Consider the following 21,403-nt stretch of genomic DNA (forward strand, 5'->3'; position numbering starts at 1 on the left):
GGGCCTTTGCAATTCCTTTAACCGAGCCATTTCCTCCTCTGTCCTCACCCTCCAGAGGCAGCGTCATTGCTCCGAGTTTGCACTTCGACCTCCCTGAGCTCGACTTCGGGGACATCTCCTTTGGTGAGTGTTCCCTGGGCTGGGACACAGCGTCAGGGATCTGTGATTTCCAACAGAAAGCATCCCTCACTCACAGTCTGCCCAGCAGCCTCTCCAGGCTGTGAACTGCAGGACTGCTGCTGCTGCCTCGGGCGGCATTTTGCCCTTGTGAGATGCAATAGAAGCAAGGAATAGAAAGTCAGTATTTTCTGGTGTCTCTGTGCTGCTTTAAAAGACAGATGTCTGCCAAGGAAGGTGGGAATCTTCCTGCAATGGAAAGATGAGCCCCTCCCTCCAAATTCTTATACCTTTGACATGACAGGGCTGCCAGGCAAAACAATGGGAAAAGGAATAACAGTTCTTTCCTAGACTGTCTCAGGAGAGCAGAAAGCAAGAAAAAAAAAGAGAGAAAGAGAGAAAGAAAGAAGAAAGAAAGAAAGAGAAAGAGAGAAAGAAAGAAAGAAAAGACAGACATGCTCCTTTTGCACACTCGCCAAGGGCAGGGGGCTGTCGGCAGTGCAGAGCAGCAGCAGGCAGGAGCGGGACAGGCAGGCAGGGTCGATGCCAGCGCTGAGCTGCAGCCAGGGCAGTCCCGGGGCCAAGCACACAACCTCCCGCAGCAGCAGCGGCCGAGCTTCGGTCCCCGAGCAGGAGGAAGGGAAGCTCCACTCCCTGCCCAAGCTCAGCTCCGACTGCACAGCCGCCCACGGCATCACGCCACAACTCCCAAAAACCCCAAAGGGAAAAGCCCAGCCCCAGGGCCAACACCCGCCAAAATCCCTCTGCCCCTTCCCAGACCAAGGGCAACATTCACTGCCAAGCCCAAACCCAGAACAATGAAGTTGATGAACTTTTGAAGGAAACTCATTGCCTTTGCTGAGCTGCTTCTTCCCCAGCCTGCATCAGCACGGGGGCACTTGTCAAGTTGCCTTTTGAGGAAATGAAACAAGAAAGGCAACAGATGGAAATATGGTTCTGAACCAGGAGATTGATCCTGCTGAATCTGATTTCATTCCTAAGGTCTCTCCAGCTGAAGGCAGCTGTTGTATCTTTGTAACTGTTGACTGTTGTGTGCATGTGCTGAGCTCAGTCTCATTTGAGGTTTTGCCATCTGGGTTTGTCCTTTTGTGCCTCTCTTGCCTCCCTGCTGGAGTCACTGCTGGAGCTGGCAGTGGTCACTTGAATGGGCACAGAGCAGCTCTGGGCTGCAGCTGCAGTTGTTTTTTCTGCCCATGTGTGTTCCAGTGAGTCTTGGTGAGCAGGCCTGGGGAGAAGTCTCCTCCCCACAGAGCTGGCCAGCCCAGCCAGATGTGCACTGCAGAGCAGGTTGTGGCTGCTCTGCGGGCTCTGCAGGACATGCCCACCATCAGTGGCTGTGTCTCTGCCTTTGCAGGATGGAAAGCAAATCCCAGAGCTAAAGTGGGGTCAACCCTTGCAGGCAGCAATCCCAGTGAGCAGCATGGGTGTGATGTCCCCGTTTGTTGGGTGAGGTGGGACCTGGTTCCTCATTGCTAATCTCAAAGCAAGGCTCGGGTGTGCCCCCAGCTGAGTGGGCTCTGAGCTGTCACGTGCTCACTCTGTTTGGCCCAAACCAAGAGATGCCTTAAGGATCCTGCAGAGAGAAGCTGCTTTAGGGTGCTTTGCCTCACGTTCTAGTTCCTGATTCCATCCACACTTTCTTTTGCTGTAGCTTCTTCTCAATGACAACTCACTGTTTATATATCTCTGAAAACAGTGGGAGTGTTGGCAGGCTTCCCAGGGAATTTTCCAGCTTGAATTCTCAGAGTAAATGTTGGGTCTGGGTGCACACTCATCACTGAGAGATAAGTGGTGCTGGTTTGGGGTAGGTGAGGGAGGTCCTCCCCATCCCCAAGAGAGAAGCTTGCAGTGTTGAGCAGGGCTAGGAGTGGGCATTTTCAGGGCTGCAGTCTGGAATCTGTGTCAGAGGGAACTAAGTGACGATTAATTCCTCATGCAGCTTCTCGGGGAGCTGTAGTTCAGATAATAAAGAGCTGAACTCCAATCCCACTTTCATCCTGGCAGGATATTCACCCCAGGATCATGCCATAGCGGGTGCCTGACTGGATATTTGTGTCCTTTGCCAGGCTTTCCCTACACCCAGCGCTGTCGCCTCACCAACAGCTCCCCGGTGTCCCTGAGGTTCCAGCTCCGCATGTCGGACGATGGCACGCAGCCGGCTGTGGACAGTGTGGATCAGATCCGCAGAGACAGCGACCCAGCCTGGAGGAAGGGAATCCATTTCTATGTGGAGCCCAGGGAGTTCACCATCAATCCCAGCCACGGGACCATCCTCCCCCAGGGACACCAGGACATCGAGGTAGGGCAAGAGTCCAGCCACAGACGCTGCAGCAGCAGGGCTGAAGCTGCACTGGAGTGTGGGAGAGCTTCAGCTCTGGTGCCAGCTTTGAGCATGCTGGGAGTGAGAGATCTGCACTGCTTGGAGGCCTCTGCTAGCTGCCTTACTCGGGATGTTCCTCCAGGAGCACTGTTGGGTTTCCAAAATCATCTGCTGATGTCACATACCTCATGGTCAAGGCCTGAAGCCATTCTTGTGTTTTTGAGAGCAATTGATTTGATTGCAAGTGGGCAGAGCAAGGATGAGGGCAGAAGGTGGCTGTTAGAGAGATGTCATTGTATAATGCAGTCAGCTTTTCTTCTTGGTCTCATTTCCCCCCTCCTGGGGAGCAAAATGATTTGTGTTCACTGCAGGAATCTCCAGTGGAGACAAAATACTCTGCAGCCATGAAGTGCCCAGCACCTGCTGTGCCACCCTTTGCCCTCAGATTCCTGCTGTGAAGCTAGAATCATTGTGTTCAAGTCAGATTTCCTCTGCATGAATATCATTGTAGTCAGATGAGAAATTGGCCCCTTAATTTGAATGCAGTGGTGCAGAGACCTTTAGTCTGATATTTTAATGTAGCTGACCTGTGTCCTGATAGCAAGGTGTGTTTAACAAGTCTGGTATTGCCAGAAGGCTTTTGTTTCTCTGAGACTGTGCTCTACACATGGAGCAGCAGAAGAATTGTGGCCAAATCCTCCCTCAAGAACTGGAGGATATCACACATGGGTAATGAGCTTTTGTAAGGAAGAATTTCCTGTTCTTCTCTTCCACCAGGTGACCCTGTGTTCCAACACGGTGATGGAGTTCTACAGGAGGATGCTGGTGGATCTGGAGGGTATTGGCAAGGGAGTGGCCACACTGATCATCACAGCCAGGTACCAGCCCTTGCTGGCCTCCCCAGGCACTGCCTTGCACAGGCTTTGCTGGCTGCAGCTGCCCAGGAGAAGTGCTGCTCAGTGGCCTCATGTTGTGCCAGCTGGACATGAGTACAGCAGGGCTTGGACAGCAGCCTGTGGTGAAAAGCAGCCCTGCTCACAGCCCAGCACAGCCCTCATCTAAAGGGAGCAGGAATTATATCATTGGTGTGCTTGGGTTTTGGTGCTTGAGGTGGGACACATTTCCCGAGGGCTTCCTCTCCTTCTTGCTGCAAGAGGTGGAGTTGTGCTGGTTGTGAGCAGCGTGCATTGGTTTGGGCCACAGCAAGCAGCCTGCTGAGAGTCAGGGTCTGCTTCTGTTGATGAGGGCACATGGCAGGGGGCAAGTGGCTCCCAGCAAGTGCTGAGGGCAAGGTCTTAGGAGGGGAAAGCAGCCCTGGATGTGGCAGGTCAGCTGCAGTTTTTCTCCTTCACTCTGCTTCCCATTTGGAGCTTGAATGTTCTCAGAGTTGAGACCAAAAGTGGTTGTTGCTGCAGCAGAATTGCATCCTGCTGTGCTGCTGTGGGTGCCAGCTGAATGGCCAGAGGGCTGCAGCTCCCTGGTGCTGTTCCCTGTCCCAGGCAGAGCCATGCAGTCAGTGCCTGGGCTGCCATTGTGTACAGCAGGTGGAGCTGGGGCCAGTCAGTGCCTGGAGCTGTGGAGTGAAGGAGCGAAGGAGCTGCAGGGCCTGGGAGAAGGTGATCAGCCACTCTGGAGGGCAGCTGGTGTCTGTGCCCTGCAGGGCTGGGGCAAAGAGCTGAGTTCTCAGGCAGGGCAGCAGCACCATGGGAGAGAAGGGAGTCATTTTCACTGAGACACTGGAGCTGTGTGTTCCTTGAGCCTTAGTGAGCCCTGATCCATGTTGGGAAGGCTCCCCCAGAGCTCATGGATCACTGGGACTGTGACAGGAGTCCTTGCAAGCCTCCTTGGGTGAAGGAGGGGCTGGGGCAGCTGTGGCACCAAGTGCTCTGCCTGGGGCACTTGGCAGCCTCTGGGTGCTGCCTCTCAGGGTTTGGCCCTCCTTGACAAGACCCACTGGAGTGGGAAGAGGTAGAAGGCAATTTATCCCTGTAGGGCTGTTAAATGTCCATTCCACAGTGACCAATGTATTCTGCTCCATTTCCCAATCTTTGGGGCTAAATGTTCTCTATTCTCTCAGTGTCTCTGATTCCCCTGGGGTCATCTCTTTGCCCAGATGTCTTGTTCCTGAGCTCCAAGTGTCCACCCATGTGCTCCAGTACGATGAGTGCCAGCTGAAGGTGCCCTATGAGAGGAAGATCCTCATTAAGAATCCCAGCCACCTTCCTGGCTGCTACGGGCTTATTCCCCAGGTTTGGCATCACATCCACCTCCTCCTGTCAAATATTATTGAGTAGATTATTAGGGGAAAAAAGGCTTTGGATAAGACCTTGTCAATTTCTGTTCAGTCTTAAAGATCTGCTGAGAACAGGATCCTACCAGAATGTAAACCTGAGGAGGCAGTTAAAGCTCCTGAGTAAACAGTTGATGTTCTGGTCTTCAGGGTGTTTTCTTGTGGGAGATCTTAGAGGGTTGTGAAAAGCTGCTGCATCCACAGACAGCAATGCCTGTGCTGGCAGCCTCCTCGCAGGATCCCCTGCGAGTGCTGAGCCTCCAATTCTTGCGTCTTGTTTGTGCCTTTTACCTTTGTCCAGGGGAGTTTTAAACGTGTGTGTAAGTTGCTGTTGGGGTGGATGTTAAGGAGTCTAAAGTTTCTTCAGAGGTGCCTCTGAAGCTTTGTTTCATTCTGTCCCTTCCAGAAATGCAAGGAGGACTCTGCTGTGTTCTACTCCAGCCCCAAGCCCTGTGGCATTGTCCAGCCCCAGAGCACAGCAGAGATCCCCGTTGTGGTGGAAGTGCAGGCGCCGGGCGAGCATCGCACCAATGTTCTCATCGGCGTGTTCGGGGATGAGAGAAACCCACGGGTGAGGGCACGGGGAGCTGTGTGCCTGTGTGCAACTGCTCCTGGCAGGGGGCACAGGGCACAGGGATTCTGCCGGGGAAAACAGGCACAGGCTGCTGTGGGAAGGACAGGAGGGATGGGTGGCACAAACAGCTCATGCCTTAGAGGTGGGAATCTCAGTGTCTGACACAGAATGGAGTTGGGCACAGCTGGAATCCAGGGTCATTTTAGTTCATTATTCTTTAAAATGCTGTTAAATTTGGAGACATCTCTTTTAAAATGTCATCTCTCTGAGCACAAAAGAGGATGTCAGAACACTTCTGGGAACCTTGAGCTTTCTGTAAAAGAAAGGAAAGCTGGCATTTGAAGAGTCGTTGCAAGGATTGAAACTTATATTAAGACATATGGAAATGATGATGCCAAATTCCCTGGATGGCACCAAACATGTGAACCAGGGCCATTGTGGCACTGCCTGTAAATCAGTGAACAGGAAGAACAGGCAATGCAGGCTGTGCCAGGGAGCCTGAAGTTTGACAAAACAGTTGCTTTCAACTCTGAGGCTGCTTCTCTTAAAGAGGAGGGTTTCTCTCTACCAGAAGAACCAGTTGTTGAACTGTTAGCCTGGTCTTAACTAGAGATTTCTTGCAAAGCTTTTACCTTTGGGCCAGTAATTTGTAGTTTGAGAGGTTCTCTTACCTTAATCCTTTTCCATTTGGAGGTGAACATGTAATTTTCTTTTTCCCCAAAAGCCCAGCATTTCAGCTGGAGAGGGGTAGGTGTCCCTAAAGAAATGACTTGAGCAGGGTTTAGCTGTTGAAGGTTTTTTTAGGTTTCCCTGTTGTGGTTTGTTTTGGTTTTTTTAACATCTTTCTTTCTTGCTTCCTGGCACAGAGAGCACAATTACGGAGCTCAGGATGGCCGGCAGAAACCTCCCCAAGGCCAAGGGTGACGGAGCTTGGCAGGATCCCAGCACCACAACCTGAGTATGTGTGGATGGATGGATGGATGGATAGGGAATGTGAGCTGAGTCAGCTGGGAGTGTTGGAAAATGTCAACCAACCCCCCAGCAGTGTCAGGGGAACATTGCTGATAAATTCCTGGTGGAGCTGCAGAGTTTCTGGCCTTGGGCCCTGACAGGGCTGTGCTGGCTGGGCACTGGCTGGGTCTGCCCCTGGGTGCCTCAGATCTCACCTTTTTGCTGCCTTCTCTGTCTTTTCCTCTCCCACTGTGCTTTTGGCATCCCCACAAGGTGTTCATGCCTGTCTTCTGTAGTTCCTCAGTGCAAGCAGTTGCAGCTGCTGCAGCACCTCAGTGCCACCCCCGGGCTGCCTTTAGAACAGAGCTGCTCCAGCCTGGACTGGGAAGGGCTGGATCAAACCATTTCTCAGTTCAACCTGCCCAGCACCCAGCCAGGGGCTGCATCCTGGCCAGGAGCTGCTTGTGCAGGTGTCCCTCCCTCCCACTGCAGGTCCCTGTTCATAGTTATCTTATTTTCCAGAGATGAGCTTTACCAACCTAAATTTAAACCCCAACCACCAAAAGAAAAAAGGAGCAGTGCTTCCTCCTCAGGAACTCAATGGAGGCACTTCAGGATCAGCAAGGAGGAGGAGCCAGCCAGAGCCCTGAAAGAGGTGCAGGATTTTAGCCACTCTTCAGGAGCAGAGGTAGATTTTGTTGTACATCCAGTGCTTGTGTTGCCTCCCCAGCCTGCCAGCACCAAGTCATGCTCGTGCTGACCTCCCTTTTTGCTGCCCTGCTGTCCTGTGCCCTGGCAGTGGGCTGGGCAGCAGGGCCAGTGGCTGGACATGAGGTGAGTGGGAGGGAGAAATAGGAGAGTTTTCCTTGGAGAAGCTGACTCAGATCCTACAGGCCTGTGCTGAGTGTGGGATTTTTTGCCTTCTTTCCTTCCCAATGTAAAATGAGGCTTTTATCTGCATCATCATGACCAGACCTGCAGCTTCCTTCCCAGAGCCATCTAGGATGAGTCCTGATCTCCATGGAGCCTCTTGCCAAGCCAGCCAGACTCCCTGTGTGCAGGGCTCTGCTTTCAGCCCAGAGCTGCCATTGCACTGCTGGCCCTGAAGCTCTCTTACAGACAGAGACTTTGCAGAGTGGCTGTCTCTTCCTCCCAGCACAGAAAATGGCTTGTTTTTCAGGTGCCAGCACAAACTGCTGAAAACCCTCACCTCCCACGAGGCTTGGAGGGGTTCAGGTGCTCCCTGGACGTAGCGCACACTCCCCTGGAAGCGGAGAAGGCAAGAGGGAATCTGTCTCACTTGCCCATTGTCAGTGTGGCCAGCAGGGCTGGAGCTCCCAGTGCCACTGGGGGCCCTCAGCATTGGCCACAGAGGGGCCTCCCATCCCTGCCGGCCATCCCAAAGTGCTGCTGAAGCAGCTGCTTGCTGGAGAGGCCGTGCAGGACATGTTGTGGGGCTGCCCAAGGACGCTGTGCAGCACCTGTGGAGGGCACTGCTCCCCCTGGAACTCCTCAGGTGCTCCACAGGAAATTTTTGCAGGAGCTTTTGCTATAGCACCTTGAGAAAGCAGCATTTAAATCATAGAGTTAAGGGAAGAGCCTCAGGAGTCCGATGAGCTGGGCTGGAGTCCTTCCCTCAGCTCCAAGAGCTCTCACTCTGAGTCTCCTCCTTCTCTAAAAGCAGGAAGTTTTTAAACTTTTTAAGGGCAAGTTGTGCATCAGAGAGAATGTCTACTGCCAGGAGACATCCCAGTTCCCTTTCATGTAATGTATTAATTAATGCATTGACCCGTGGGTATGGGAGAAGATTTTGGCCATGGTCCCTGCACTGGTCAGTGGCATGGATGCAGGATGAGGTGAGGGTGATTCTGGCAGTGTTTGGGGAATAGGCCCCTCCAGGTACAGCTGCACTTTGCTCCAAGATGCTCTTCTGCATCCATTTCCATGCTCAACACCTCAATCTCTCCTGTCTTCCATCCAGGCTTTCAGGATCCTGCCACTCTCAGGTGTGCTGCAGCCAGGACAGAGCCAGCAGGTCTCCTCCACCTTCTCTGGCCACCTCAGCAGCCCCTCCAATGTCAGGGAGCTGTGCCACGTGGAGGGAGGCCCCACCTCCGAGGTGCTGGTGAGCGGGGAGGCCTCAGGTGTCAGCTCCTCCCTGAGCCCCCAGGAGATCAACTGTGGCTCTCAGGCCCCTCTCAGAGAAAGGTGAGTGAGCCTTCCATGGGTTACTGCTCTGCCAGGGGTTATTGTCCCTGCAGGGCTTCCCTGCTCCGAGGACTCTGAGCCCAGAGGTGCTGCATAGCAAAGGCCAGAAGCAGCCCAGGGATGGCCACTCTGAGCTCCCTGGCCCCCAAGAGAGGAAGTACCTTCTTCTGTTGACACAGAACATCTTCTTCTCTATTGGAGTGCTGAGCCTTCCTGGCTTAGCTGCTGCCTGCAGGGAGCTGGGCTCTGGGCTGGCCTTGGCACTGCCTCTAGAGGTGTCTTGAAGTCCATGGTGTTGAGTGGCATCTTCTTCATCATCTCCCTTCTTCACCAAAGCAGTGGGATTGTGGTGTGGGCAGGTGTGGGGCACAGACCAAACCTTGCTTTGGGTCCTGCTCCTGTCCCAGATGAAGTCCTTGCAGTGCTGATCTGCCAGGGTTCTCCTTGTGGTGGGACAGCACCCAGAAAAGCTCATGTCCTTTGGGCTCCCCTTCAGCTGCAGCAGTAGGCAAGCCCAGGAGAAGCTCAACTCCAGCAGGGCAGCCCAGCTCAGGACACACAGGGAAAGTGTGGAGCTGGGAGTGGAGGCTGCTTAAAGCAAGCCTGTGCATCAGGACTTGTCCAGGCCAGGCTGGAGTTGGTTTCACAGGGAGGAGAGGGACGAGGCTGCTTCAAATGGTTTCCATGGCAGCCCTGGTTTGCTTGGTCCCAGCTGGGCTCCAGCAGAAAATCTGGCTGCCAAGAGCCTGTCTGGCAGGAGAGGAGTTCCTGCAGCCTTTGCTTTCTGACTGATAGGATTGTTCTCATTAAGGAGCAGGCTAGGAGTCATTAAACCCGAAGATGATGGGCAGAGACTCTCTAACTAATTAAAGTTAGACAGTGGTGTGTTTATTAACACCGGCGGGCGGCACCAGAGCGTCCCTAACAGGTGTGACCATGCTGCCCAAGGTTCTTTGCCCTCTCTTTATTTCCCAAGATCTTACATACAATACATCTGCACAGCCCCAGCACCTCCCATCCCTGCTCTGTATTCAAATGAGGTCATTGGTCCTTCACACCTGTGCAATTCTTCCCTTGAATTGGGTCAGTGGTCTCGAATTGGGTCCGTGGTCTCAAGGGATGAAGTCAGGAATGTCTTCATCAGGTCTCTGTGACCCTCTGGCAGGATCCAAGGTCCCCTGCTTAGTGACTGATTGACATCAAGCCCAGGTGCTAACCATTGTTCTCCTGGTTTCAATTTGTTCTTATACCAGTTCACTTCCTCCACTTCCTTCTAGAAAGAAGCTCCTAATGGTAAACAATAGAACAATCAGCTCCAGCTTCAGCATCTCATAATCATTAACCTATGGTCTGCCTATCTACCTTACATCCTGATCCATGTGAATTGCTTCTAACCCTCAGCTCATATCTTAACTCTTTAAAATCATGCTTCAGCCATGCCCAGGGAGAAGGGGGCTGAAGGAGCTGAGTAAGAATTGTAGGAGAGATGAGCAGATGTTGGCAATCTGTGCTCTGCTCTCACTTGGGAAGCCAAGAGACAAAGGGTGTTTTCAGCATCAGCACAGAGAGCTGGTGGATCAGCCTTTGGCACTGGGCTGGAGGGCTCTGGCTGTGCCTTGAGAGGGAGCTTGCACAGCCAAGAGCTTATGATGGCAAAGCTCAGGTTTGGCTGGTCCTGGAGGTCCCCTTCCAGCAATGCCCTCACTTGGGACGTTCCCAGCCTCTGTGGGCTGAGGAGAATTCACAGAAATGGCCTCAGGGTCAAGGAATGAAGTGCAGGGCCAGCCAGGACTGGTGAGCCCAAGTTTCTGCTGGGGACTCTCAGCCATGTTTTCTATTTTGTCTGCAGAAGGGAGCTGAAGGAGCCAGCTCAAAAGATTCAGGAGGAGGCAAAATGGTTAGAGGAGGAAGAGAGGCGGAAGGAGCAAGAGAGATGGAAGAAGGAAAAGAAGGGAGTCTCTGTGGGGAAGAAACCTCCAAAACCAGAGAAGGAGAAATGCAAAGCACCAGAGAAGAATGAAACCAAAATCCCAAAAAAGGAAACCAGATCTCCTGAGAAGAAGGAAAAGAAAGCCACAGAGAAGAAGAACAGCAAGGCCCCAGAAAAGAATGAGACCAAAGGAAATGAGAGGAAGGAAACCAAAATCCCAGGGAAGAAAACCAAAGCACCAGAAAATAAGGGAGCCAAAGCCCCACAGAAGGGGGAAGCAAAAGCCCAAAAGAAGGGGAGGAAGTGAAATCCCAGAGGACCCACTTGGGATGGAGAAGAACTCTTTATTCTTTATCCGCACGGCTCATTTTAAACAGTTTGATAGACCTCATGTCCAACTTTAGTTAGTTAAGAAATTTCTTAGTACTTACTCTGTTATTGGTTAATAAAATAGATTTTAGTTGTGCATCAAATCTCTCTATTGTATTGTTTACCTGTTCTCTTCACTGATTCTCATGTGACAAATCCCTTGTTGTTGCAGGTGCATTTGTTTCTCACCCTCAGATTAGATTGTTCACAAAGTCTCACTCTCAAAACAGCTTCACATGGGAACTTGTAACTGCTCCGCTGCACTCAGAAGAGATGGCAGGCCAGCTATTAATAGAGCAGAGCAAGGACTGATTTCATAAGGCCTTTCTTTTATCATTGTTCTACCTGTCTACTGCATCTCTCCCTTTTTGTTCATTTAAAAAAGGCTCCTATGTTCTGATGTTGAAACTGCTCACTCTTGTGAGGGTATTATCTCATCAAGGTTCTCACTGGTTATCTATTAGATATGGGATAAGATAGATAAAAGAGCAATTACAATCAACAAAACTTACCAAATTCCATCAAGTCATTGACACAGGGTTTTGCAGCATGAGAAAACAAAGGAATAATGCCCAATGTCTCTTGGGGAAATGGAAAGAAATGACCATTGTTTCCAATTACTTGAGAAGTGTGAGAAGGTCCATTAGCTGGAAATGTTCATCTTTGGCATCCCTGAATGTCCTCCTGGGAGCTGGAACAGGGAATAACTGAGGAAGGGCAGTAGGAGCACTGTACCATGAGGATGCCCTGAGGCTTTTGTTGGCAAATGGCCTCTGTCAGTTTCCAGACACAGCCATGTCTTGGCAGTCCTCCTCCTGCTCCTGCTCTGGCCACAGAGGCTGCAAGGTGATGAGGTGATTTCTCTTTCCACTGGGCCTCATTTTTTCAGAGCTGATCAGTGTCTGATGGAATGAACAGGTGACTGCTTTGAGCTGCTGATGATAAAACACAGGCACATCTTCTCCTGAAGGTAAAGAATCAATTGGGTTCACCGTGGTACACTCAGTTGGGATTTAGCGGTGATGATCTTTTTTCCAAATTTCTCATGTAAATATTGCATCATTCAGAATGATTAGTCATCCAAATTTCTCATGTACATTTTGCATTTTTTGAACGTTCTTAAGGCATTCATTCCTTCTCTTTTTTGTTTTTTAAGAATTAGATGCATGGCTTTTGTTAGGAGTATGAAGCAACATCATAGTAAAATAATACATGCAGTGGACAAGAAGCTTACAGCAATTAGGAATAATTTGGATACAACAATCAGGAATATTTCAAATAGCAGTCAAAGCTAACAACATATGTGGAATTAGGTAAATAGAAATCCCTGAAATAATGTGCCATCATCCCAGAGTCTGCAAACAGCTGACAAACCTCCATTCAGGGGGGACTTGGATAATTATTTCCAGATAATAATTCCCAAGCTCGCTTTAAAATAGTCCAACTGTCATGTCTAGAGGGTCAGATTGCCCAGTCAAAGCAATCAAAATCTAGTTTTGATGCAGAAAACATCTGGGTCTAGTGGGCAAATTCCCGTCCAGGCAGAGCTGAGGCCTGGCCACCACCCAGGCTCTAAGTGGGAGAGAATTCCCTAAATGGAATTTAAAACAAGACTCTTGAGAATGGCACTTAGGAGTGAAGGTCTGGGGGAGACAGACTAATGAACCATCCAACAGCTGTCTCCTCCAAAATTCCCTCAGCACAGAGATGCTTTAAACCCAGCAAAGTGTTGGAGTGGTTCTGTAATAATAATTGGGACTGCAGCTGATTCCTTGAGGAGATGGCACAACACCATCAGTTTAGAGGAGGCTTCCCCCAGAGCTGAGATATAATTTCTTGGAACTGTGAAAAATCCTTAAAAATGATGAGACAGCACTGGGTCACAGCATGGAGGATTTTGGTGGGATTTTGGGCAGATGGTTTGGTGTGTATCCAGAGTGACTTTGGGCAGATTTGGGGCCTGCTTGGGGCAGATTTGGGGCAGATCTGTTGCTGATGTTGGGGTTTTTCTCCCGTTTGCCCAGCTGTGGGCAAAGCCCCGAAGCACATCCTGTTCCTGCCCCAGCTCCTGAGGAGCCTCAGGAGCTGATGCTCTCCATGCTCTGCCCCCAGTGAGATCTGGGGCAATCCCGGCATCCCGGGGATTCCGGGTGGCCTTTGGGCATTGGGGGGATTGTGGGGCTTGGGGGGTGAAAGGGGTGAGGGGGGCTTGGGGCTGGATTGTTTGGGTAAAGTATTGGGATTTTGGGGGGAATTTCTGGAGTTTTGAGGGTGAATTTCCAGGGTTTTAGGGGGAATTTCTGGATTTTTGGCGGGAAATTTCTAGATTTTTTTGGAGGATGAATTTCAGGATTTTCTAGAGGGGAATTTCTGAATTGGGGTGGAGACTTCTGGATTTTTTTTTGGAGGTTCTGGATTTTTTTGAGGGGGAATTTCAGATTTTTTGGAGTAATGTTTCTGGATTTTTGAAGCGGTGGGAGTGATTTTCTGGATTTTTGGGAATGTTTCTGTACTTTTTGGGAATGTTTCTGGATGGGGAACCGGGTTTGTTTTGGAATTTTTCAGGAGGAATATTTCTGGATTTTCTGGGGAAAGTTCATCATTTTTTTGGAAAGTTCCACGACTTTTCAGAGAAACATTTCTGGATTTTTTTGGGGAACATTTCTAAAATTTTGGTGGAATGTTTCAGGATTTGTTTTTGAGAACATTTATGGATTTTTTTGGAGAACATTTCTTCATTTGGGGGGAACATTCCCAGGTGTCTGGGGAACATTCCCAAGTTCCTGGGGAATCTTCCTGGGTTTTCTGGACAACATTCCCGGGTGTCTGGAGAAAATTCCCAGGTGTCTGGGGGAACATTCCCAGGTGTCTAGGGAACGTTCCTAGGTGTCTGGGGATCGTTCCCGGGTGTCTGGGGCTCTCCTGGCCCCGTTCCCATCCCAGGTTCCCGGGGTTCCAGGAGCTGCCCTGGTGCCGGGTGCCGCGACATCGCCTGGGTGCGGTTGGACACCGAGGTGCAGGCGGGCGCCGCCCGCGAGGCCCTGCAGAGCTCCAGGGTCACCCAGAGCAGCACCAGGAAGATCTCCTTCACCAAAAAGGGACCCAGAACACCCCAAACCCCACCAAAACACCCCCAAACCCCACCAAAAAGGGCCTGAAATACCCCAATTCCCAAAATATTGAACTTTCCCTATCCTGAATCCCCCAATTCCCACACCAATCCCCCTTTTTTCCCTCAGCATTGTACCCAGGGTCTCTCTGTATACCTTGCACCTGAAGCTGCCTCAAATAAACCCCAAATATCCCCAAACAAACCCCACTGTGCCCCCCAGGCCTGGAGTGGGTTTGGGGGTGGTGGGGGATTGGGGGGGGTCTCGATCCCAAACTTTGGGGACTGGTGGGGTTTGACCCTAAGATTTGGGGTTTAGGGGGGTTTCACCCCTCGGGGTTCGGGGGTTTTTGACCCCCAAACTTTAGGATCAGGGCAGCTGGAGACCCCAGATGTTTCAAACCCCAGGATCTGCAGTCAGGGGGTTTTGACCCCAAAGTTTGGGATTTGGGGGGATTGACCCCAAGATTTGTGGGGGTTTAACCCAAAAGTTGGAGGATCAGGGGGATTTGACATCTCAGAGTTTGGGATCGGGGGGGCTTAGACCCCAAAGTTTGGGGATGTGGGGGTTTGACCACAAACTTTGGGGATGAGGAGGGTTGAGCAACCCAGACATTTCAAACCCCAGGAGCTGAGGATTGGGGGTTTGAACACCAAACTTTGGGGTCTGCAGGTGTTTGACACCTCAGGATTTGGGATTTGGGGGTGTTTGGCCCCAGACTTTAGGAATTGAGGATGTTGGACACCCCAAATGTTTCAAACCCCAGGATTTGGGGTGTTTGACCCCAGGATTTGGGGTCAGGCTTGGGATCGGAGCCATTCCCTGGAAACAGCAGTGGGATTGGGATTGGAAACAGGAATAGGAACGGGATCAGGATTGGGAACGGGATCGGGAATGGGATCGAGGAGAGACCCTGATGCAGTCCCGGACCCAATACCAAGGAGAGACTCTGCCCCAGTCCCGCAATGGACCCACCCCCACAATCCCGGACCCCTCCCCAGTCCCAGCCCATCTCCAGCCGCTGATCAGACCCTCCCTCAATCCCAGCCCGCCCCAGTCCGGACCGGAGCCATCCCCAGAGCCTCCCCCATTCCCGGCCCGGACCCTTCAATCCTTTTTAGGGGCGGCTCCTGCCGCTTCCCACCCATTCCTGGGGGTTCCAAAGGGCCCTGGGGACCCTCCCCATTTTGGGGGTGTTGGGGTGGCCCCAGGGCCGCCCTGAGGGCCGAGGGGGGATCGAAAGCCCCAAACCCGAGGGGCTCCCGGGGGTGCCCAGTTCCTCCCGTTCCCACCCCAAAACAGATCCTGGCCAATGAGAGCACACGGCGCGGATGACGATCCAATTGCCAGGCAGAACCTCAGCGCTCTGGCCCCACCCAGTGACCTTCAGCGAATCAGTGCCTGCCTCTGCTCTGCCTCATCAGCTGGCTGGGAGAACCAAGTCCCTCCCACAGCGCTAGCCAATCAGAGACTGTGCGGGGCCATTTCCAGCCAATCAGAGCGCTTGTCACTGATGAGTCATCAGTGTGCAGGAGCGGAATTTGGGGAGGGGGGAGGTGACCGTGGGGATGGGGAGTGCGGGGGCAGCTGGGGCCGTACTGGTGGCACTGGGGGTGCTGGGAGACCCCCTGGCCGTGGGGGGAGTGGGGGGGCATGGTGAGAAGAGGGGCGGGGGTCCCAAATTCAACCAAAGGGGGGTCGGGACCCCCAAAGGGAGCAGAAGGGGCCGGGAACCCCCAAAACCAAGCACGGGGGAGGGGACTGGGAATTGGGGGAACGATGGGGAAGGGGTGGGAGAGCAGGAAGGAGGGGGATATACTAAACACAAAGCCAAACACCACTTTAATTTCTCATACATTTTATCCAAACAATTGAACTTTAATATCATCCTTAAGTACTCTAAAAATATTAAAATTATTTTAATTTAACTGTGCGTGAGTGGTCTTATTTGGATATTGGTTTTCAGATTGTTTGGGTTAGATTATTCAAAAAATGGGAGTTTTAAGGAATTCATTCAGATGAGAAGGCAGCACTCTGCAAACAGAACTGACTGAAAATGAACAGGACAGAAATCAGTAACTCTCAAAGTTTTATGTGCTATCAAAAACATCCCACCCAGCCAGCCCCACACAATCCCCATCCCACTGCTCCAAACTGGGATCCCACTTCTCCCAATCCCCTCCCAACCCCATCTCACCCTGGCAGCTGTGGAATGCAGTGAGTTTGGCCTGGGATTGAGTATTTTTGAGGAGGGAACAAGCAATTTGAGCTGCTATGGCACCTTGATGGGCTAAAATTCAGTTGTTTACAGTGGGATTTGAGGGGTTTTGAGGTGACAGATCCATCCCTCTTGGCTTTTGGAGTGCAAAGAGATGGAGTGGACGGTCCAAAATCCTCCCAGAACCCACAAATCCTCCAGAATTGCTGCAGCTGAGTTCATGGTGTCCAGGGAGGCGGCAGCTGCCGGTCCCGGGGACAAACGAGACGGTGCTTGGTGTCAGAAAGCTCCGGAGTCCATTTCTGAACCCTGAAAGACAGGGCAAAGGCAGGGCCGTGGGGTTTTTATAGGGTATCCCAGGGGTGGAGTTGGGGTTTGGGTCAGGGGAGAAGATCTTAGAAACGCAAGAAGGGTGAGATCAAATTCCTGCCTCTTAGCAACAGGGGCACTCCACACAGAATGTGTTCCCAAATCCTAAATTCCCTCTAAAACACCTGTGAAATGATGGGATGTTAGACATTTTTGATCAAATTCCTTCATTTAACCCTGTTTTGGCAGATTTTAAGGGATGAAGATGAGGCACAAGAAAATTAAGGCCAAACCAAAAGGAGAAGCAGGCAAGTGTGTTCCCACCATGGATCACAGGGAATGTGGGGCACCAGGGCTCTGCCCAAAGTGGCTCCTCCAGTGGGGGATGGAGCTGGAGCAGCGCACGAAGCTCTTCCCACACTCGGGGCACTCGCAGGGCTTCCCTCACCAGTGCCTCCGTTGGTGTCGGGTCAAGTTAGAGCTGCTGGAGAAGCTCTTCCCACACTCGTCACACTCGTAGGGCCTCTCCCCAGTGTGGATGCGCCAGTGCCTAACGAGGTTGGAGTTGTCCCTGAATCCCTTCCCACAGTCGGGGCATTGGAAGGGCCTCTCCTCTGTGTGAATCTGATAGTGCCTGAGGAGATCTGTGCTGGTCTTAAACCCCTTCCCGCATTTATCACACTCGTAGGGCCTCTCCCCAGTGTGGATCTTTCGGTGCTGGGCCAGGTTGGAATGCTGCCTGAAGCTCTTCCCACACTCCCCACACTCATAGGGGCGTTCCCCAGTGTGGGTCCTTTGGTGCTTGATCAGGGTGGAGCTCTGGCTGAAGCTCTTCCCACACTCCCCACAATCGTAGGGCCTCTCCCCAGTGTGGATGCGCTGGTGCATGACAAGATTGGAGTTGTGCCTGAAGCCCTGCCCGCAGTCGGGGCAGCGGAAGGGCCTCTCCTCTGTGTGCGTGCGCTGGTGCTGCAGGAGATTGGAGCTGGTCTTAAACCTCTTCCTGCACTGATCACACTCGTAGGGGCATTCCCCAGTGTGGGTCCTCTGGTGCCTGATCAGATCTGAGCGCCGGCTGAAGTTCTTTCCACACTCCAAGCACGTGTGGCGCTTCTCCCCATCACGGAGCTGCTCATGGAGCACCAGCTCCGAGCTCTGGCTCGATCTCCGGCCGCCTTCCCAGCCCAGGCTGGGTCTTTCCCCCTCAGATCCCCGTGATCTGCGTTTGCAGCCCCTCCTCGTGCGGGATCTCCGAGGCTTTTCCTCCCCGTTGGGTTCCTGCGCCATGGAGCCGCTCAAAACGGCCTCTTCCACCAGGTTCTGCTGTGGGGATTTGTCCTCCCTGCTGTCCATGCTCAGCGCCTGCTCTGGGGGACGAAGGACAAGGAGAGGATGGGATTTGCCTCCGTGCCACAGGCAAGGGGAAGGAGATCCCCCAGAGCTGTCCTGCAGCCAGGGGCTGTGCTGGTGTGATAATCTGTCTGAAATTTCTCTCATTTGTCTCATGATTTTCGTCATGAAAAAGGACAGAAACTGAGACCACCGGAAGATCCTGTTTGATATCTGGGTTTGATGAAAGTCTGCCAAGCTTACAAGGCTGAAATGTAACTCCCAGCCTGCCAATTGTGCAAAGGAGCACCTTGACCCGTTCTGCAACAAGTCTTGGAATGTCCCTGCTTCTCAGCTTGGATAGACTCTTCTAGAATAACCTTTAGGTGGTCCTCACAGAAGACCCTTGATCTGTTCTGCAACCACTGTTACTGACTGACTGAGATGGGAGAAACCTCTTCTCCAAAGACTGAGACATGAAACCCTCACATAAAGAGACTGAAACCTGGGGGGAACTGGTGGGGGGAACAGAACAGACCATGATGTTTGCTTGCGGGTACAGACTGTGATGTTTGCTTGTGGGTAGTGCTTATTGGGACTATTGGACCAAGAAGGAAATTATTGCATTACTTTCCCCCCCTCTTTCACAATTCTCCAGAGGATAAAAATCCCCAGGTTAGCTAGTCCAATTCGAAGATCTTCCCCGCGCTTGGAACGACTCCTCGACTGACGGAACCTCAGCTGGACGCCGAAGGACCCCGTCGCTTCCACGGGCAGTAGCTATAGCCTCCTCTTTTCTCTTTACCCCCCTACTTTTCCATATGCTTTCCCTCCTTTCCCTCTTTTCCCTCACACGCATTTTGCTGTAATCATTCAATAAAGTACACTGTTTTGATTGTTACTGCAAGCCCCCTTTGCCATGTTGGTATTTTGTACTGAGAAATCCTTTGAAAACGAATCATCACGAAATCCATCAATAAGGACGGTTCGTGACGGCTGGGCTGGGAGATAAAGCAGCACAGAGGGGAACGGGGCACTGACTTCCTCCTCACCTGTCTCAGTGTCCCGGGGCATCTTCCTCTTCTACACAGCCTCCCAGAGGTTGGGAATGGGAAATCCTGGTTTGGGGAAAACAAGGGATGAGCACATTCATTTTGAAGGTCCCTCTGCCCAAGTCCATCTCTACAAGTCATCGGCCATATGGGTTACAGAAAAACCTCCCAAACACCAAGATTCCGCCCTGAAAAACCCTCCCAGGAGTTCCCTGTCCCTGGTCCCTTCCCTCTGGTGTTTGGGGGTTCCCCCCTGTCCCAGCTGCTGGGGGTCACCCTTGGATTGGGGGTCTCCCTCCCCCTCGATGCCTGCCCTCCGCAGGCTGCTTGCAGTAACAGCAATCCCAAAAGCTCCCCCCATTTCGGGATGCCGGGGCTGTTTGGGCTCCCAGGTCCCTTCTCCCCTCATTCTCTGCCCTGGGCTGCAGGGGCTCCAAGGAGTCCCCCCTGCCCCTCTCCAGACTCTTGAGGGTCCCGCCCATGGCGGTGCTCCCCCCTCTCTGGGCTCCCCCCTTTGGGCTCCTGGGGGACACAGGGCTCTGCTCCTCCAGGCTGCCTCTGCCGGCAGCCGCCACCGGCACCCCCAGTGTGCCCCCAAGGGGCCTTTTCCGCTCAGCCTTGGACTGCTTCATTCTGCAAACATCCCCCCAAAAACCCAACTGGGAGTGACTGGGAGGGACTGGGAACATGCTGCGGGTGACTGGAAACAACTGGGCTTATACTGGGATCAACTGGAAGCATGCTGGATGTGACTGGGATCATACTGGCACTGAGTGCCACTACACTGAGGCTGACTGGGAGTGCTTGGGAGCAAATGGGATCAGACTGGAAGGAACTGGGAGGGACTGGGAACATGCTGGAGGGAACTGGGCTGCACTCAGAGATACTGGGAGGGACTGGAACAAAAGTGAGGGTGAAAGAGAGCAACTGGAACCATGTGGAGCACAACTGGTTCATACTGGCAGGGACTGGGAGTACACTGGGCTCATCTTTGGATCATACTGGGAGGGACTGGACTAATACTGGGAGGATCTGAGAGTGACTGGGAACACACCCTGCACATCATCCCCCATACTGGGCCTGACTGGGAGCAACTGGGAGCACGCTGGGAGCAAATGGCATCATACTGGGAGTGACTGGGTTGATCTAGGAAGCAACTGGAACTGGAGGCAGCTGGGACCATACTAGGAGAGACAGGAAGCAACTGGGATTATACTGGGACCACACTGGGAGAGGCTGGCATGGGACTGGGATCAAACTGGAGCTTACTGGGATCATACTGGGGTTGAAAGGGAGCGACTGGGATCACACTGGAGGCTACTGGCATCAGACTGGGAGTTACTGGGATTAGACTGGGAGTGGCTACAATCAGACTAGGATCAGAGTGGGTGTGATTGCACCCTGACTGTGGGCGACTGGGAGCTACCAGGCCCATGCTGGGAACCAACTGGGTCATATTAGAGGAACTGGGAGCAACTGGGAGAAAACTGGGGGCAAGTGAACCACACTGAGGTAACTGGGAGTGGCTGGCAATGACTGCCAGAATGATCAGGGGAACTGGGATATCCTGGAAGTGTCTGAGACCATACGGGTGGTGAGTGGGACCAAAATGGGAGCGACAGGGAATGTGTTCAGGAAACTGGGAACAGGCTGGGGACAAGTGGGAGTGACTGGGGACCTGCTGGGAGAGACTGGGAGCGACAGGGATCCTGCAGAGAATGAGTGGAAGTGACCAGGCTCATACTGGGAGTGACTGGGCTCATACTGGGAGCAGCCACTGCTGGCACTGGCACACCTCAGCCCCTTTCCCGGCCATCCCACCCCTCCAGCCCCCAGCACCCCCCACTGCTGGGGTCCCAGCAATCCCAGGGGTCCCCCCCCCTCGGGGTCCCCGCTTTGCCCTTCTGGGGCTCTCCTCTCTCTGGACTCCTGCTCCAGCGGCTCTCCCGGGGCTCCCCAAACCCGGTGTCCCCCCACTGGTGCCGCCGCTCCCGCCCGGTCGCCACGGGGCCCCGGCAGAACTCGGAGGGCCCGGCCAGGAAGCCCAACCCCCACCGCGGGGGGACCCGCATCCCCCCGCCCCCCGCCGGGGCTCTGCCGCCACCCACACCGGGACCCCCCAAAAACACCTCCCGGGGACCCCCCGATGTCCCCCTGAGGGCCATCTGCGGCTCGGCTTTGGAGCCCTGCCAGCTCCAAACATCCCCCCCAGAAAACCCCAAGCCCAGGCACCCCCGGGATATCTGGGGAGAGCTCCCCCTCCCCGGCACCTGCGGGATGGGGGGCGATGCTCCCGGGGTGCGGCGAGTTCAGGCAGCGCTGGAGCCGCGTGGCTCCCCGTCCTCTCCTCCCGCTGCTTCCTGCTACTGCTCCGCCTCTTCCTCCCTCCTCCTCCTCCTCCTCCTCCTCCCCCGCTGCCGGAGCCCTCGCAGCCCACGGGAGGGGCGGGGATGGAGCCGGGACAGGTCGGAAGGCAGAGAGGGCTGGGGGGGATGCCAGGAGTGGGAGTGACTGGGCTGTACTGGGATCATACTGGGAGCAGCTCCTGGCTGACTGAGTCCTACTGGGATCATACTGGGATTGCACTGGGAGCGAGGAGGAGCAG

General features: G+C 53.1%; 2 protein-coding genes across 2 annotated transcripts in view; both read right to left on the reverse strand.

Annotated features, from left to right (window-relative positions):
• Positions 1–21,159, reverse strand: part of LOC311165919 (uncharacterized protein) — a 465,566-nt gene extending 444,407 nt beyond the window's left edge. The window contains exons 1-2 of the mRNA XM_084227408.1: positions 21,069–21,159; positions 18,799–18,864 (exon numbers count right to left, since the gene is read on the reverse strand). Coding sequence (XP_084083534.1) covers positions 18,799–18,820 — 22 coding nt within the window. The 5' untranslated portion in view covers positions 18,821–18,864; positions 21,069–21,159. The remainder of the gene's footprint in view (positions 1–18,798; positions 18,865–21,068) is intronic.
• Positions 15,827–17,770, reverse strand: LOC311165927 (uncharacterized protein; the record flags this gene model as incomplete). The annotated part of the gene is made up of 1 exon (XM_084227413.1): positions 15,827–17,770. One exon carries the CDS (start codon positions 17,768–17,770, stop codon positions 16,862–16,864), a length of 909 nt encoding a protein of 302 aa, XP_084083539.1. The 3' UTR covers positions 15,827–16,861.
• Positions 21,160–21,403: the final 244 nt, after the last annotated feature.

Source organism: Fringilla coelebs, assembly GCF_963513975.1.
Source record: "Fringilla coelebs genome assembly, contig: SCAFFOLD_33, whole genome shotgun sequence".
NCBI classification, from domain to species: Eukaryota; Metazoa; Chordata; class Aves; order Passeriformes; family Fringillidae; genus Fringilla; species Fringilla coelebs.